Source organism: Pterocles gutturalis, unplaced genomic scaffold (genome assembly GCF_000699245.1).
Source record: "Pterocles gutturalis isolate BGI_N339 unplaced genomic scaffold, ASM69924v1 scaffold12150, whole genome shotgun sequence".
Taxonomy (NCBI): Eukaryota; Metazoa; Chordata; class Aves; order Pterocliformes; family Pteroclidae; genus Pterocles; species Pterocles gutturalis.
Window position 1 is genome coordinate 828 of NW_010143878.1, and position 15,814 is coordinate 16,641.

Here is a 15,814-nt window from a genome sequence, read left to right on the forward strand (position 1 = left end):
TGGTTTACTGGTGGACTTGGTAGTGTTAGGTTAATGGTTGGACTCGATGATCTTACAGGTCTTTTCCAACCTAAATGATTCTCTGAATTGATGACACTCACTGTTCCAGTGTTAGATGTTTCCACAGTGCGTAGTATGTTGCATTTCTTCCACAGTGCATAGTATGTTGCATTTCATGCAGTTGCATCCTTTTGTAATGATCTAAATGACATTCTAGTGGAAATGCTTTAAAAAGAAAACTCTCCAGTTTAACTTCTCTGTAGTGAAATATTTAAGTATTGTCAAATCTGGATTCTTTCCTAATGCAATCTTTTATATTCTTAAATGAAGCTTAGTATTCATTATTCTCTTTTGGAAAATTGATATCAAAAGCTTATTTAATGTATTTCATTTTTCAGTTTGTCAAATTTGCCAACATTGAGGAAGACACACCTTCGTATCACAGACGCTATGACTTCTTTGTGTCTCGGTTCAGTGCCATGTGTCATTCATGTGACCATGATCCAGAAATACAAAAGGAGTAAGTGCCATTCTATATGTATTACAGAAAATTGTCTTAACACATTAATATAGTCTGTAATGCAGCTTTTATTATATTTAGTGGAGTGATTCATTCCATAGGGAGAAAATGAAAGTCTGACTTTTTAAATAGCACTGAATATTGTGAATCTTAGGTGGCTAGAACTGCTAGAATATTTAAGCAAGATTTTACCTGAATAATGCCTGCCAGATTGCATGGATTCTCTCCAGAAAGGCATTACTTATTACTGTAAATGTGTGCAAGTTGCATAACTCATTTGAGACAAATGAGCAAAAGCATATTTTGAGTCTGCTATTTGAGAATTACTCATTAAAATTGAATTTTCTTAGATGTCTGCAGTATGATCCTGTGTGTGAAACTGAAATGCCTCCATGAATTAGTATTACAAATTTTTACAGTTATGTAAGCACCACAATTTTTTCTACTTCAGCTCCCTCTAGTGATGTGTTCTTTATATGGATTGTTAATTGGTGTTTAACTCCTGAGCATTTTAGAAAACTTAAGGCTTTTCAGATTGTATGATTTGCATCTCTGTTGTACTTATCTTTTCTATTTCTGTGCATTAAATTGTTCAGCCAACTATGACAAATCCATGTGCTGAGCATTTACTCAACCCTTCGGGTGTACTGTTATGTTAGATGCAATCCATAAGGTTTATTCTTAAAGTTTTCAGTTTCAAAAATCTGTGAACTGTATTTTCAAAAAGAATTGATGCTGTGTACATCACTTAGGAAAAAAACAAAGAATTCATTCCTCCTTTAGTCTTCTGGTTCATTCCTCCTTACTTTTTGTAATTTGCTGCCATCTTTTCTGTTGCCCAGTTGCTGTGGATAGGGTTCTGCTGTAAACTGTGATTAAATCTGCCTGCTTCTCCTGTACTTTTCCCTCTGGCCCCATCCCCTTTGCCTTTAGGAAGATTATTCCAGTGAATGGCATTATAGAATGACCCCGTGAGTTGTTTGGAGAAGAACTGAAGGGATGGTAAATTGTATTCAGGGACCAAAGAGCAAAAGGGATGGAAATTTCTTAAGCTGGTGTCACTAGTGAAGCCAGCGTATCATGGAACTACATCATAATTTAGCTTTTCTGTCAGGGACAGTATATTTACCTGAAGCAGGTAGTCGCAAATAGTATTCATAAATGTTTTAATGAGCTTTTTGAGATTTTGCCTTTTTAGGCTGAGGGAAACTAAACCAGAAATGTTAACTCTGCTTACATACCATAAAACATTTCGTAAGAGTTTAGGATATGAAGCTCAGCTCAGGATTTTTAGTACTTCTTTCACCTCCATTGCCCCTTGCAAATGAGAGGTAATATTAGTAATGAACTAGAACATGGAATGAATTAAGAGACTAGTGCATCCCTGATTCATCTATGAAGTATGATCTACTACTCATAAGGATACCCCAGAGTAACATACCTCGAAGCTGTGATTGCTGTAGGAATGAGAAAACTGTGCTATCTTTTGCTCTTCAGATTGTCGGCCTCCACCATTACCTGTGCTTCAGTTTGCAGTGTTGATGTACCCTTAGACAGGGAGGAATTTCATCCTGGTGACAGAAGTCTGTACATGACCTTGATTTAAATGTAATATCCACTTTAATATCTATCTGAGCCTTCTTTAGAGGAAATAAACCTCTCCTGTATGTGGTAAAATTTGATGCTGCACCTTCCTCACTACTTCAACTCTAATTTTTTTGACCTCCTGTGCAACAGTAAGAACGTGAAATTAATGCTAGTGTCACTCGGATACACAAAAGTGTGGCTTTTTTCCCCCTGTGTGAATCGGTGAAAGTTTTTTACTCAGGTTAACCACGTATAGCATGGATTCTAGATTCTAGACTAGACGGACTAGATTCCTGGATTTGGATCCAGATTGAATGCACATAGCCTTGTTCAGAAATAGCTGAAAAACTGGGGGCTATAATTTTAAGTATTTACAAATTGAAATCTAAACAAAAATATTAATTATACAGTCCAGTTAACTGTGTAGTTCATCTAGCAGATTTTTTAAGTTGACTGAACTTAAAAACACTGGTGATGTGTTGTCCATACTGAAATTAAGATTTAAAAATCAAGTGATGTAATTTAACAGAAATAATTTCAAATTGTGATGAAGCTTGTGTTTTTCACTTGATGGCTATATCATCCTTTCTCCTACTTGTTTTTAGTGAGTAAAATTCTATTCCTAGCTTTTATAACAATGGCTAGTTTGCTATTACTGCTTCAGAAAAGAATATTTTTCCGTTCATTTCATTGTATAGATTCTCCTTTTCATTGTAAAGATTTTTCCTTTTTATTGTTTTTTGTTGCTGTTGATCATTTCTCAGTTAATTTGGTTTAAACAGTTTTAGGATAAAAGTGGTGGTTCCTTTTGTACGTCAGGCTTAAGTTGACAGGATTATCCTTTGCCTTCCATCTTGTGAACCTTGCACAGTCTTTAAAGATTTGTTGTGATTAATCCACAGCCTAAATTACAACTTTTAAGGAGGTGATCACATGGCTGGGGTAGAAATTGCTTCAGCTTTGCTGTGTTAACTTCACGGCATTTGCCTTCAGCACTGGAATAGGTTGAGATTGTGCAGAGTTTCCAGTGATGGGTAGTAAATTGCATAGAGTTGATGGGTTTTTTCCCATGTGACTTTCTTCTGGAGGTGGTATACGCAGTTTCAGTATTCATCGATCAGTGTCAGCATTATCTTTACAAGTCATCTTCTGTTCAGTTGTTTATTTTGTCAGCTTCTTTATGAGCTATAAAGGTGTTTAAAGGCAATATGGGCAACCTTAATGAATTGGCCAAATTTCCAAATTACTGCTTTTGAGAACCTAGTGGAATTCCGCACTACATAATTACTACTGCCTGATAGGTAAACAGCCATACTGGGAGGTGCTGTGTTTCTCCTTTTCAGTAATGCCTTTTTTCCTTCCTTAGGATCCGAATTGCTGGAATCAGGGGCATTCAGGGAGTGGTTCGAAAAACAGTTAATGATGAACTTCGAGCAACTATATGGGAACCTCAGCACATGGACAAGATTGTACCATCATTACTGTTTAATATGCAGAAAATAGAAGATATTGACAGGTATTTTTATTTCTGGTCATTGGCATTTTTTAAAGCAATCTTTGGGCTTAGTTTTTATGATACTTTTTTCTTTTCATATGAAACAGTTACTGATGTTTACTAGCTGAGTCTTCTCAAAACAGATATCACAGCTCTGCTTAACTGCTCTTTCTTTTCTTAAAGTCTTTTCAGCTGCCTACATGTCACTTGTTCTAGATTTTATTAGTCTAAAAATTGCTCCAGAATGTATGTATCTGTGTTTAGACTTTTTAAAAAAATGTGAACTTTTTGTTTTGTAATGTCAGATGGAGAAATCAGTAAGCACAGGTTTGTAGGTGACTCATATTATTTTGCTAGATATATTTTTTAAAAATTGAGGGTTTCATTCCTGTGTAGGCATTAGTAGCAACTGTCTGTCCTGTCTGCAGTGGTACTTCAAGTGAGGATATAAAATTTCTTCGTATGTAGACACTCTTCTATTATTTTTGCTTTAAGTGGCTCGTAGGCATATTACTTGCCAGGTATGGCCCTCAAAAAAGATGTGTGTGATGTTGAGGATATAAGAGTCACCTTTCAATTGAAAAGTCACTTTTTCTTGGTCCATGTCTGTATTTGTGGCTAAACACTATGTAGGTATAAAAAGTGTTTATTGCTAGCATTGTGAAATTTCAATAAAACCAACTTCACTTGTGCGAACAAACTTAAATGTTTGTTTCATGTCCTACCTGCTTCAAAACCTGCTTGGTAAGCAGGCTCAGCAGCCTTCCTATAACAACACACTTTTCATACTTTCATGTGACTCTCAGCTTGCTAAATCTGTCAGGTTTCTCTTTTTTGGTTTGTTAGTTTTTGGTGGTGTTTTTTTTTTTTTCTTCCCCATTCCTCAGCCTTATTTTTTTTCCTCTTCTAACTGTTGGTACCTGTCTCTTCTCTAAAGCACAATTTCAGACTAAATGACTAAAATAAATAGTTGTCTGTCTGTCCATACTCCATCTATTTACTGCATGTAACTGAGGGCCCACGCAGTGTATACAGAAATATCCGCTTGGATTTTACATCTGAAGAGTGATCTGAATAAGACACTAAGGTTTCTGAAACTCTGTTCTTGTGAGACCCAATCTAGAGTGCTGCATTCAGCTCTGGGGCTCCCAACATAAGAAGGACGTAGACCTGTTGGAACGAGTCCAGAGGAGGGCCACAAAGATGATCAGAGGTCTGGAGCACGTCCCATACGAGGATAAGCTGAGAGAGTTGGGGTTGTTCAGCCTGGAGAAGAGCAGGCTCCCGGTAGACCTTATAGCAGCCTTCAAGTGCTTTAAAGGAGGCTACAGGAGAGATGGGGAGGGACTCTTGATCAGGGAGTGGAGTGACAGGAGGAGGTGTAAGGGTTTTAAGCTGAAAGTGGGTAGATGTAGATTAGATATTAAGAAGAAATTTTTTATTCTGAAGGTGATGAGACACTGGAACAGGTTTCCCAGAGAAGCTGTGGATGCCCCATCCCTGGAGGGGTTCAAGGCCAGGCTGGATGAGGCTTTGAGCAATCTGAGGCCAGGCTGGATGAGGCTTTGCGCAACCTAATCTGGGCTAGGGTGTCCCTGCCCATGGCAGGGGGGTTGGAACTTGATGATCTTTAAGGTCCTTTCCAACCCAAACCATTCTATGATTCTATGAAACTGCTGCTTGAACAAGGAGAACCTAGTTAGCCTTTACTCTCTCTTACAGTGCCTCTAGATGCAGACAGGCCCTTTCCTTTGTTACTCTTTAAAGTGCCCTCAAGCATAGGCTTTCCTTTATATAGCAAAATTTAACCAACTACTGATGGAAAAACTGACTGAAATAGAATTTGGATCAACCCCTTAAAGCAGATCAGTTTATAAGTACTGCAGGACTAATTTTTATCATTTGTTGAGCAGTGCAATAGTGATGGTAGAGAAATCTGTCAAAAAACAACTGTTAATTAAATATCTGAACTGGCCGCTATAAACTTTTTCTATAATGCACATTCAACAGATAAAAAGACTAATGATTTTTCAAGTGGCAAGTGTGGGCCTTGTATGATGCACATATGACAGAAAGCTTGAAAACAATATTTATAGATTGTTGATCTGCTGGCCTTAAATGATGTTACAGAGAATTTCTCATCTTCTGACTTTGTGGAGCACAACCAGAGGCATCTTGAAGAGTAGGAGTAAGAAGCATATTGATCTGGCAGATGGAATAATTATTTGAGAAAGAGCAGAAATGCCAGAAAACATCCCCAACTTAAGTCCATAGAAAGTAACCATTTTTGGTTAAAGCTGAAGTACACATAGGTAAAACTTACCTTAAAGATGAGTGTGGTTTCTGCTTGTGGAACCTTAATAGCTTATTTCAAGATTCTTCTGCATACATGTCAGATGAGACACTTTTTGGAGTTAAGAATTGAATATTTAAACAGCATTTTGAAAAGACGTGACTATGAGACAAATTTGCAAGTGTAACATGTTCTAAAAATCATATTTTTTTTTCCTTAGTTGTACTTTATTACGATTCTGTATTGCAAAATAATTGCCATGCGTACTTCAGTATAGTATAAGGCATTGCCTGAAAGACTGTCCCTCCCTCCTTCAGGTTTTCTAGAAGAAAATTCAGAAGAGACAGTCATGTGTGTTAATTTATATGCATGTCTCAAATTGTGAAGGATTGTATGAAATTGGAAATTGAAACAGTGTTTTCACTTAGTTTGTAACATATCCTTCATGATAACTTCAAAACTAAGAGTGCCAGACTTATTTAAGGCAGAAGGACACTCTAGCACTTGGTGTAGACTTGACTTCAAATCCTTCTAATAAATCTGTAATGTTCATATAAATTCTGGTTTAGAGGTAGATTAGAATGTATTTCTTTATGAGGGTGAGTGAATCATAGTCAAACATTACTGTAGCTACGCGGTCCAAAAGTAGTGGTTAAGTCTTACTTCACATGTCTCATCACATTTGATGGCCAATCCTGGTTTTGTGGTATTAAAGAAGTCTCATGCATGAGACGTTCAGTTGCTCTGAGCCAGTTGGAGCCTGTGACTAGATGTTTGCTATGGAAACTGCTTTACTGCAAAACTTCACTCGTTCCAGTTCCCTGTTGCCATCTTTTCTTGATCACGATTACCCACAAGAAAGCTGGTAGAACAGCTAGAGGGAGCAGTTCATGCCCATTTCATTGCAAAATGTGTTTCATGTTTCACTGTTCTGGACTTGCAGTAGTAGAGAAAGTCTGGACGTGGAGGAATAGTAATATTTTTTTAAGTGTTGCAGTTAGATTTGTTGGAGGTTTTTCTGATTAAAAACCAAATAGTGAAACAAAATGAGTATGAATTGCTTATTTGGATCTAGAAACTTGAGAGGTTGTATGAAGCTTTCCTTTGAAACTGAAAAGTTAAAAGAGTAGTTTTATATTCATTGGCTTTCATCTGATAATGCTAAGGAACAAATACTTCGAGGTAGGTGCTGTTAAAGTTCAAAACGAAAACGTGTAAAGGGAGATAATGTTGAACATTCTGATGCAGTCTAAGGCTAATGGTTTAGACTACAAAGACGGGATTGCAAGTTCTTCCTTTAACCTATTCTAAAATAAGTCTCCAAGCAACGCTGGGAAGTCATCTTCTGTAGGATTGCATGTACAAACATTTAAAAGATAACTTATTTTTACTACATTTTAACTAGATCTGTGTGTTCTGCAGCCTGCTTTTCTTTTTTTTCCCCCACCCACCTGCCTTTGTAATGCTGCTTCGTTCTAGGGAACCTGTGTCAAAACAGCAATGGGAATGACAGTTCTGCGCTGTCGTTTTTACCTTCTCTGTGCTGAGAAAAGTGCCTGTCTGTCTCAAATTCAGTCTAGGCAGTACAGGGAAAAAAAAATTTAGGGAGTCTGAGGAGCACAGCAGTTGGATAAAGCTTCAGTTTAGTGGTACTCATGGTGGATTATATACAGACTGACGTGGCTTTTAAAATTCTAGTCATTGTGCATTTGTATAACTATTTCTCCTCACTTATCTAACAGGGTGCCTGGGGCTTTTTTTTTTTTTTTTTTTTAAATTAAAATCTGAGAAGCTAGCAATGTTATGGTAGCTTCTGAAACACTGATGTTACAAGAGGCAACAGGATTTTTATGTTGCAACTTTTAGATTGCGGTAGTCTTGAAATACTAAAAGATCTTTTGCTATCAGAATATTTACAACTGTGATGTTATCTGTTCCTTTGGCTAGTGGTATTTCAGTTTTTGACTTTTTATAATGCTCTAAAGCTATGGTTTTATGGTGCTGAGGTGTGAACATTAACTGAAGCTGATGCTCTTACTGAACACTTAAACATACTTAATGCGCAAGCTTGCACTGCAGAACTGAATGTATGATTAACATTTTAGTTCACTGATTTCTGCAGTCTAAAATCTATTGCATAGTTGCATAATGTTAGTGCAGGTGAATGAATCCTCACTTAAGTTTCTATAATGTGTTTTGTGCAAAAAAAATGCTTGCCACCTGTAGGTACACTACTTCTCAATAAGTAATATTGCACCCTAAGGGGAACTGTTTTCTTTCTTTCTTCCTCAGTCTCCCACCTCTCAACTGCTCAGTTTAAATGAAGGATTAGTAACAGCTTAATGTTGTCACGTGTGAAGCACTTAAATTCAGAAATACATTTCGAATGCCTTTTATTTGCTGTAGGAATTCAGGTCTCTGTATGCTGAAAAGGAGGTAACTTTGGACAAAGGAAAATAAAAAAAACACCGCCCTCTCTCAAAAAAAGAAAAAACAAACACAAACAAACAAATGAACAAAAAACCCCCACAACCAAATAAAAAAACTCCCACAACCCCAAAAATTAGACAAAAAACATTACCAAAGCCTGCATCAAAAATGAGAAGTGGGAAACTGGAAACTCTTCTGGAAAGGCCCTGCCTTTTACTTTTTACAGTGCAGGTGCTGATTTTAATTATTCCAAGGTGAGGACGGGCTATGCCTTTCAAAACTCAGTGGTAGAATTTGGGCCTCAGTAGGTTCTAGTTTGTCCAAAACACAGAGTGATTTCTTTAGTTTTGCTTCTCTTGTGTCTGGATTCTGTCTTAAATTCAATACTCTTACTCTCTTTTTGCACCATGTTGATTTTAACTAGTCAGCTTAATTCCCAGTCACCAAGAGAAAATAAATAATTGCAAATGACAGTGTTGGAACTTTACAAAAGTTTGGCCATTGTTGTTGTCATTAGTATAAAACACTAAAGCCTTGCTTTGCACTGCAAGATTTATTAAGTCTTAAGTTAAAAGTTCCATATGAAATGAAGTTGTTATTTAAATGCTGACTTTAATTCCTTCTTAATTTAAAAGACTTTTTGTTTTAGATAAAGACATTCATTGGGGTATCTTAGTACCTGAAAAAGTAGTAGCTGTGGTAATAAATGCTTCTCCCACCCATTCCTATTTTCCTCTCCCTCCCATCATGTCATCATTTTTTATTGTTCTTTACTATCAGTAGTACATTTCTATGATTGAATTATCTGTACTCTTGTGAAAGGACAAATTTATCAGCAAAATTTATGCAGTTTAATACTCTTCATGGTGTATTTATCTGATGCAAAGTTTGACAGTCTGTATTTTTTTGTTATTATTTTCTCCTTGAAGAAATCGGTTGCTATGTTTCTTTTTTCAGAACAATGCTTTTAGGGAAGAAGAATCCTCCTCAACAAGGGCCACCTTTATAAAGATAGTGTGGGGAAATTAACATCAATATCTAATTCTTAAAAATATATTTCCAAATGTGAAAAGTGCTTTGTTTTGTTTTGGTTTTCCCTCCAAGATATTAGTAACATACTATGTGACAAATATGGGAGTCCAGTTGCCCAACGGTGTCGTAGAGATGAAGAATACTACGTGGCAAAAACCAACTTGTCAAAGTATTATATTTTAATAAGGTTAAATATTAGAGGTTTGTGTGTACTGATGCAGACATTGTAACAGATATTGTGGTTATCTTTTCAGGCCTTTTGGGGGGTTAGTGCTGGCTAAAAGCCAAACTCCCACCCAGCCATTCCTTCACTCCCACCCCCCCAACAGGATGGCTGTGTCCGGCACGGGACAGCCCTGGCCCCTCCTCACAGAGGCTCCCTGCAGCCCCACTGCCAGTGCCTGGGCACGGAGACTCTGCACAATCCTTTCCATAGTAATGTTGGAGGACAGTCAGTTAGAAGGTGACTAGCTTGTACACTATCACACTAGCGTTAACTGTGTGGGTGATAATGTCCTAATTAGTTCAATCAGAATTTTTTTTTAACTCGCAAGCCATCTGTTTCTACAGAAGTACTGGGAGTTTTATTTAACACTCACCCACACAGTGTGGATTCGGTAGTGGGCAGGTGAATGAGATCATTAGTCTGAAGAAAATTAGTAAGATTCTGCCTAACTTTTTGTATAGTTTCATGGCCTTCATTCATTGTTAGCAATGGGTAATGGTTTGTCAAAATGCAGTGAGTAACAAGTTAAATCAATATTAACAGCCATTGGTTTTGACATATAAATATTTACTAATATGGTGGTCAGTACTGAGTGAACAGATGATGATCTATAGTTCTGCTACAAGAGAACAAAATGTTTTATTCAGAAGTCTGTTTTGATGCATATTTGAGATACAATTCTTGCCTGGACCAATAGTGTGACTCATGAACATTGTAGAACGAAGGATGCGTACAATAAGGAAGATGACTATTAATTGGTAGTAAAATCAATGCATTCTTGTCTTATTTCAGCAGAATAGGCCCTCCATCCTCTCCTACAGGAGGAGAGAAAGAGGAAAATCCTGCTCTGCTGGCTGAGAATTGTTTCAGGGAACTACTAGGACGAGCAACCTATGGAAATATGAATAATGCTGTCAGACCAGTTTTCGCGTAAGTTGAAAGTTGATGGAAGGTCTTAAGATACTGTTTTAATTTCATCCTCTAATTACATTGCATTAAATTCCTTTCTCCAAAAAATTGCCCCTCTTTTAGTCTCACCTCTTTGTTGCCTGGTTATTGTCTTGAAGGTAGTTATGGAGAAACGTATGTCCCATTTTACTGATTGTAGAGATGCAATATAATGCTTTGGATGGGTTGTTGCCTCAGATGGCCTTTCTTTTGAATGTGAAACTATTTGTTGAAGATACTAATGTCCCATAGATGACTGTTCCAGTCAGTGAAGAGACAAGCCAAGTAAAATACGTGTAGCACAAAGGAATACTGCGCCCAGACTAATACATAAAGTTAAGATTTCTGCTTTCTTGGAATTTTCTTCCAAGACCTGTTTCGATATTCTTTGAGGAATATCTTTTAACAGCTCATTTAGTAGTGAGTGGCAGATGTGTACACAGTATGCACATTATGCACAATGCACACAGTACAAATTATAGCTGATTTATTCATTATGAAGTCCTGCATTTTTCAGTTCTCTGCATTGCCCTGGTTGCTTCCTTAAAAAATGTGTTGTGAAAAAAGCTACAAGCATTGAGATAACTTAAATCTGCTTCTTTCACTTCTGCTAGCAGTGTCTGCAAAGTAGGCATGTTCTCAGGAGAAGTCTTTGCAGGAAGCTCTAGACTCGGTGGTACTACTTTCAAACTGTCTTTTCCTGGCGATGAGGAGAGCTGCTTGAGCTGCTTGCTCCGTGTTGTAGATTTTCAAGATACCCACCTGTTATGGGAATACCTTCTCTTAGATGGCCTAGTATTTCCCACAAAGACTAAGTATTCCATTCATATTCTGAAAGACTTTCAAGCTACTAAAAGCCATTTTCAAGTTACTACTGTTAAGTAAGAATGAAAATGGAAAAAAAAAGATCGGGTACATATTGAATGCAGAAAACTTTCATAGCCCCTTATTTTTCACCCAGAAGCATTAAACGCAAGGAACTGTGCTATTATCTTGCTTTCCATGGGAACCTATTATACCATCTGATAGGAGTTCAACTGTTGCAAAGATGAGTGTTTTATTAAAAAGCTTTAATCCTTTCTTACATTTAAAATTTGCATTCCTCCAAAATACCTGCTGCTAAAGTGAATGTTTAGGTACTAAGCAGTCTGGATGGACTATTTGGAAGTATATTGCCGTTGCTTTCTTACCACTTTTAAGTTCCTTTTAGGGGCTTATCTCAAAACTTTATCAGCATGTACAGTTACTTCAGTCTTTTGAATTTGTTTCAGTATAAGGCAAGTTTCACACAAATAATTTCCGATTCCCTAGAATATAGTTAGTACTTGGTTTGGGATCTGAGAAGGTGTCATACATGCATTTCCCATGGCCAGTCCAAAGCTTCATGTATTCAAAGTGTTATTTCCAGCTTAATTTCTTTTCTTACTCAGTATGATTCTAAGGAACTGCTTGAGTCTTTGTGCACCTCTATGTGCCTCACACTGCATTTTGCACTGAAATCAGTAGATAATGACAAGTTATTCAGAGTATATTGTCTCTTCTATGAATAGAGAGTCTTTGTGGTCATCATTGTTGTGTTCCATTTTGAGGAACAATTGCCAAATAAATTTATCTTTTTATAAATAACTGCTGTAAAGGTTTAGTATTTTTGAAGAACAAGAGATGCGGAAAATGCAATTTTTCAGCTGCTTTTCCCAAATAAAAAGGGAACGCTCTATCTAATCAGCTTCACTTTGTGAATGAGCAGAACCGGTAGGTTTGAGATAGTGAGTCCGTTGCACTTTATCTGATTGAAACACCTGACTTAGTTTATGCATATTTGATTAGAAAACAGTTTCTCTGAACAATTTTCAACAATTTCACAGCTTTTAAGAAAGCTCTGGAAGTAAAGATAAGGCCACTTATTACAGTGCTGACACTGAAGATACAGGTTCAATTCCCCACTTGAAGGCTTGCTTCATATGGCATTGGAATATTAGTCAAAGTGCTATCACTTCCTTGCAAAACTGTGAGAATAGTGTGTCTTGCATCATGAGGCTGAGTATATTCAAAGACTGGGGGATTTAAATATAATGAAGATAGCTGAAATCTGAAGTCCGTCTTCTGGTATGGGTTTGGATTGACCTTAATTCTCCTTGCCTTTGGCAGAAAATCCCCATGGTTATACATGTCTACATTTAGTAGCTAAAAACTCTCAAATTCTCATTTTTAACTAAGTCTGACAGATCAATCTGGTAAACTGCTTAATGAAAATCAAAAAAATTATATTAATATGATATGAAAGAGGTCTGTATTTTGTGTCAACAGTCACAAGCGATTTAGACTTACTTAAAATGAATTTGCAATAGTGAATAGATTAGGCAGATCCAGACGGATACAAAAATCTAGTGAATATAAACAACTTCCCAAGTATAACAAGTTACATCCTGTTATCTGACTGTATTTCTGTTCTTTTGAGTTATCACGTCATCTGTGGAAGGGTTTTGAATATCAAAAGACTGGTATTTAATATTCTTTCAGCAAACATGACGCATGAGAAGATTATTTAATATATTCCCATACACGCCTCAGTTATGATTTCTAATCACTAGTATCAATTTATCATTTTGTTCTGCAAGGACTGCTTGCATGTGTGACAATATGAGTGAATTCAGGGACAATTAGTGGCTCTCTCTGCATAAAGTAGTAATTTATACTGTTGGTTCTGACATTCCTTTTAATTTCAGAAACTGAATTGGGCACATTTGCTCCATGTAAACAGCAGATCTTAATGGAAGGCAGTTTCGCATTTGTTAGTCCAGCAATAAAATGTTTTGCAATCTTCAGTATTAAAAGAAATGTAATTGGAAAAAAAATAGGTGAGATGTGACTTGATTTTAACTAAACTAAATGCATCATGCTTAAAATACCATTTACTGTCTTATACAAAAACAAACCTACATTGACTACACTGCCTGCATGACAAGTAAAATGTATCACCTACAGTAATCTATATTCTTACGAGGAAAATTCCAGTATACAAAGTATGCTGCCCATTAGGCTATTACACAAAACATTAACTTGGGCTGTCATCTTCTCCCTGCTGTCTTCCCATCATCTCAGCTACCTGAAGCAGCTAATGCTTTGTCTTTTTGGAAAAAGAAAACTCTATGTCTTGAGAGAAAAGGTTTTAAAAAAAACTTGATATAAGATGTAGTTGACTGTAAACTGCCTGAATGGATCTTTGGGGCAGGTAAAGAGGAACTGTCAAGGGTAACAGAGAACACATGCTACCCTGAAAGATTAAAGGATCAGTTCCAATCAGGAGAAGATAGTAGAGAGTATGATTTTGTATTTGATGAGACAAAAAGAAAATAGGTTAGCTAAGATAAGCTATCATGTACAAGAAATTATGGACTGTACTGGAATTATATTAGGGAGAAAGAAGACATGAATAAATATATTATGAGCCGCTAAGCCTTGAAGGATTTAAAGAAGTAATTTTGTTTGTCTTTCTGCCCCAAGGCAGGATTAAATATACTTGTGTGTTTGGAATGTGCACAGGGCAGGCAGCCATCCTGAACAGGTGGTCCAGTTTAATATTTAGTAATGCAAATATGCTGTTATTGTGGCAGACAAACACCTTTAAAATTCCTGAAATTCTTTCCTGTAGGGATTTCTATTAAAGGTATGTAATGTGTCAAGGTGGCAGTAAGTTTTCTTAGCTCAGCAATGAACTGCAAGATAATTTAGGGTACAAGAGAGGGTAGCTTTATACCAGCTGGTTTAATCAGCCTTGAAGGTGACCTGTGTACTCAGCTGGGTCACTAGGCTGGTAGGAGCTGGCCAGTGAGTTAACTGAGACATCCAGATTCAAGGCAAAGTAAGTTGAAGCATCCAATCCGTCCTATTGTGTTCAGAGTATTGGCTTCTTTTACCTGTATGCTTTCAAGTTTGTTATTCGAAGCATCCTTATATGTTTACTACATTCTTTGGGAAAGGGCAGACCAATGGTGATTTCGTAGCTGAGGTACATATTTAGAAATGCTACCTAAATTCAGTTTCTGAGAAAGTTTTTGTGGGTTTGGGGATTTATTTTGGTTTTTTGTGTGGTTTTTTTTTTCTTAAATCATTCAAATTAAAAGGCATCCCAAATTGCTTGTATCAGTGTTTTAGGTTTAAAAATGCATTTATTTTTGTCAAGCTTTCCCAGGGTACTTAGATCTCCTTCTTGGAAAATATAATGTGTGCCTTGTTCATAACTTTCAGCATAGTGCTTATGCAGTATTTCTTGTCTTTGCTTGAAACTGACAGAAGTTTTTCATCAGTGGTTTCTACTGAATTTAAAGAAAAACTGATGCATTTATCATTCTGTTTCTGTTTTGATATTTCTTGCGGAAAGTGTTGAAATGCTTGAATGATTGTGGTAGGTTGACCCTGGCTGGATCTCGGGTACCCACCAAAGCAGCTCTATCACTCCTCCTCCTCAGCTGGACAGGGGAGAGAAAATATAATGAAAGGCTCATGGGTCAAGAAGAGAACAAGGATTGATCATTCACCAGTTACCATCACAGGCAAAACAGACTGGACTCGGGAAAAAAAAAATTATTACCAGTCAAAATCAGAGTAGGATAACAAGAAGTAAAAACGAATCTTAAAAATACCTTTCCCCACCCCTCTGTTTTTCCCGGGCTCAACTTTACTCATGAATTGTCTGCCTCCTCCTTCCAAGTGGCACAGCGGGACAAGGAATGGGGTTGCCATCAGTTCATCACACATTGTCTCTGCCACACGAGACAGTCCTCCACAAACTTCTCCAGCGTGAGTCCTTCTCACAGGCTGCGGTTCTTCATGAACTGCTCCAGCATGGGTCCCTTCCATGGGGTGCAGTCCTTCAGGCACAGACGGCTCCAACGTGGGTCACCCACAGGGTCACAAGTCCAGCCGGGCCCCCTCCCTCCACGGGGCCACAGGTCCTGCCAGGAGCTTGCTCCAGCAGACGTCCCACAGCCTCCTTCGGGCATCCGCCTGCTCTGGTGTGGGATGTTCCCCAGGCTGCAGGTGTATCTCTGCTCCACCATTGCCTCCATGGCTGCAGGGGCACAGCTGCCTCACCATGGCCTTCACCACGGGCTGCAGGGGAACCTCTGCTCCAGCACCTGGAGCACCTCCTCCCCTCCTTCTGCACTGACCTTGGTGCCTGCAGAGCTGTTTCTCTCACATCTCACTCCTTTCTCCACGCAGTTGTGCAGCAGTTTTTTTCTCCTTCTTAAATCTGTTATCCCAGAAGTACTACCACTGTGG

The 15,814-nt window shown here is 37.7% G+C and overlaps 1 protein-coding gene across 1 annotated transcript in view; it reads left to right on the plus strand.

Moving 5' to 3' along the window:
* Positions 1-398: 398 nt before the first annotated feature.
* Positions 399-15,814, plus strand: part of EFR3A (EFR3 homolog A (S. cerevisiae)) — a gene marked incomplete at its 5' end in the record, with an annotated part of 41,747 nt that continues 26,331 nt past the window's right edge. Inside the window, 3 exons of the mRNA XM_010084919.1 lie at positions 399-520; positions 3,474-3,623; positions 10,376-10,513. Coding sequence (XP_010083221.1) covers positions 399-520; positions 3,474-3,623; positions 10,376-10,513 — 410 coding nt within the window. The remainder of the gene's footprint in view (positions 521-3,473; positions 3,624-10,375; positions 10,514-15,814) is intronic.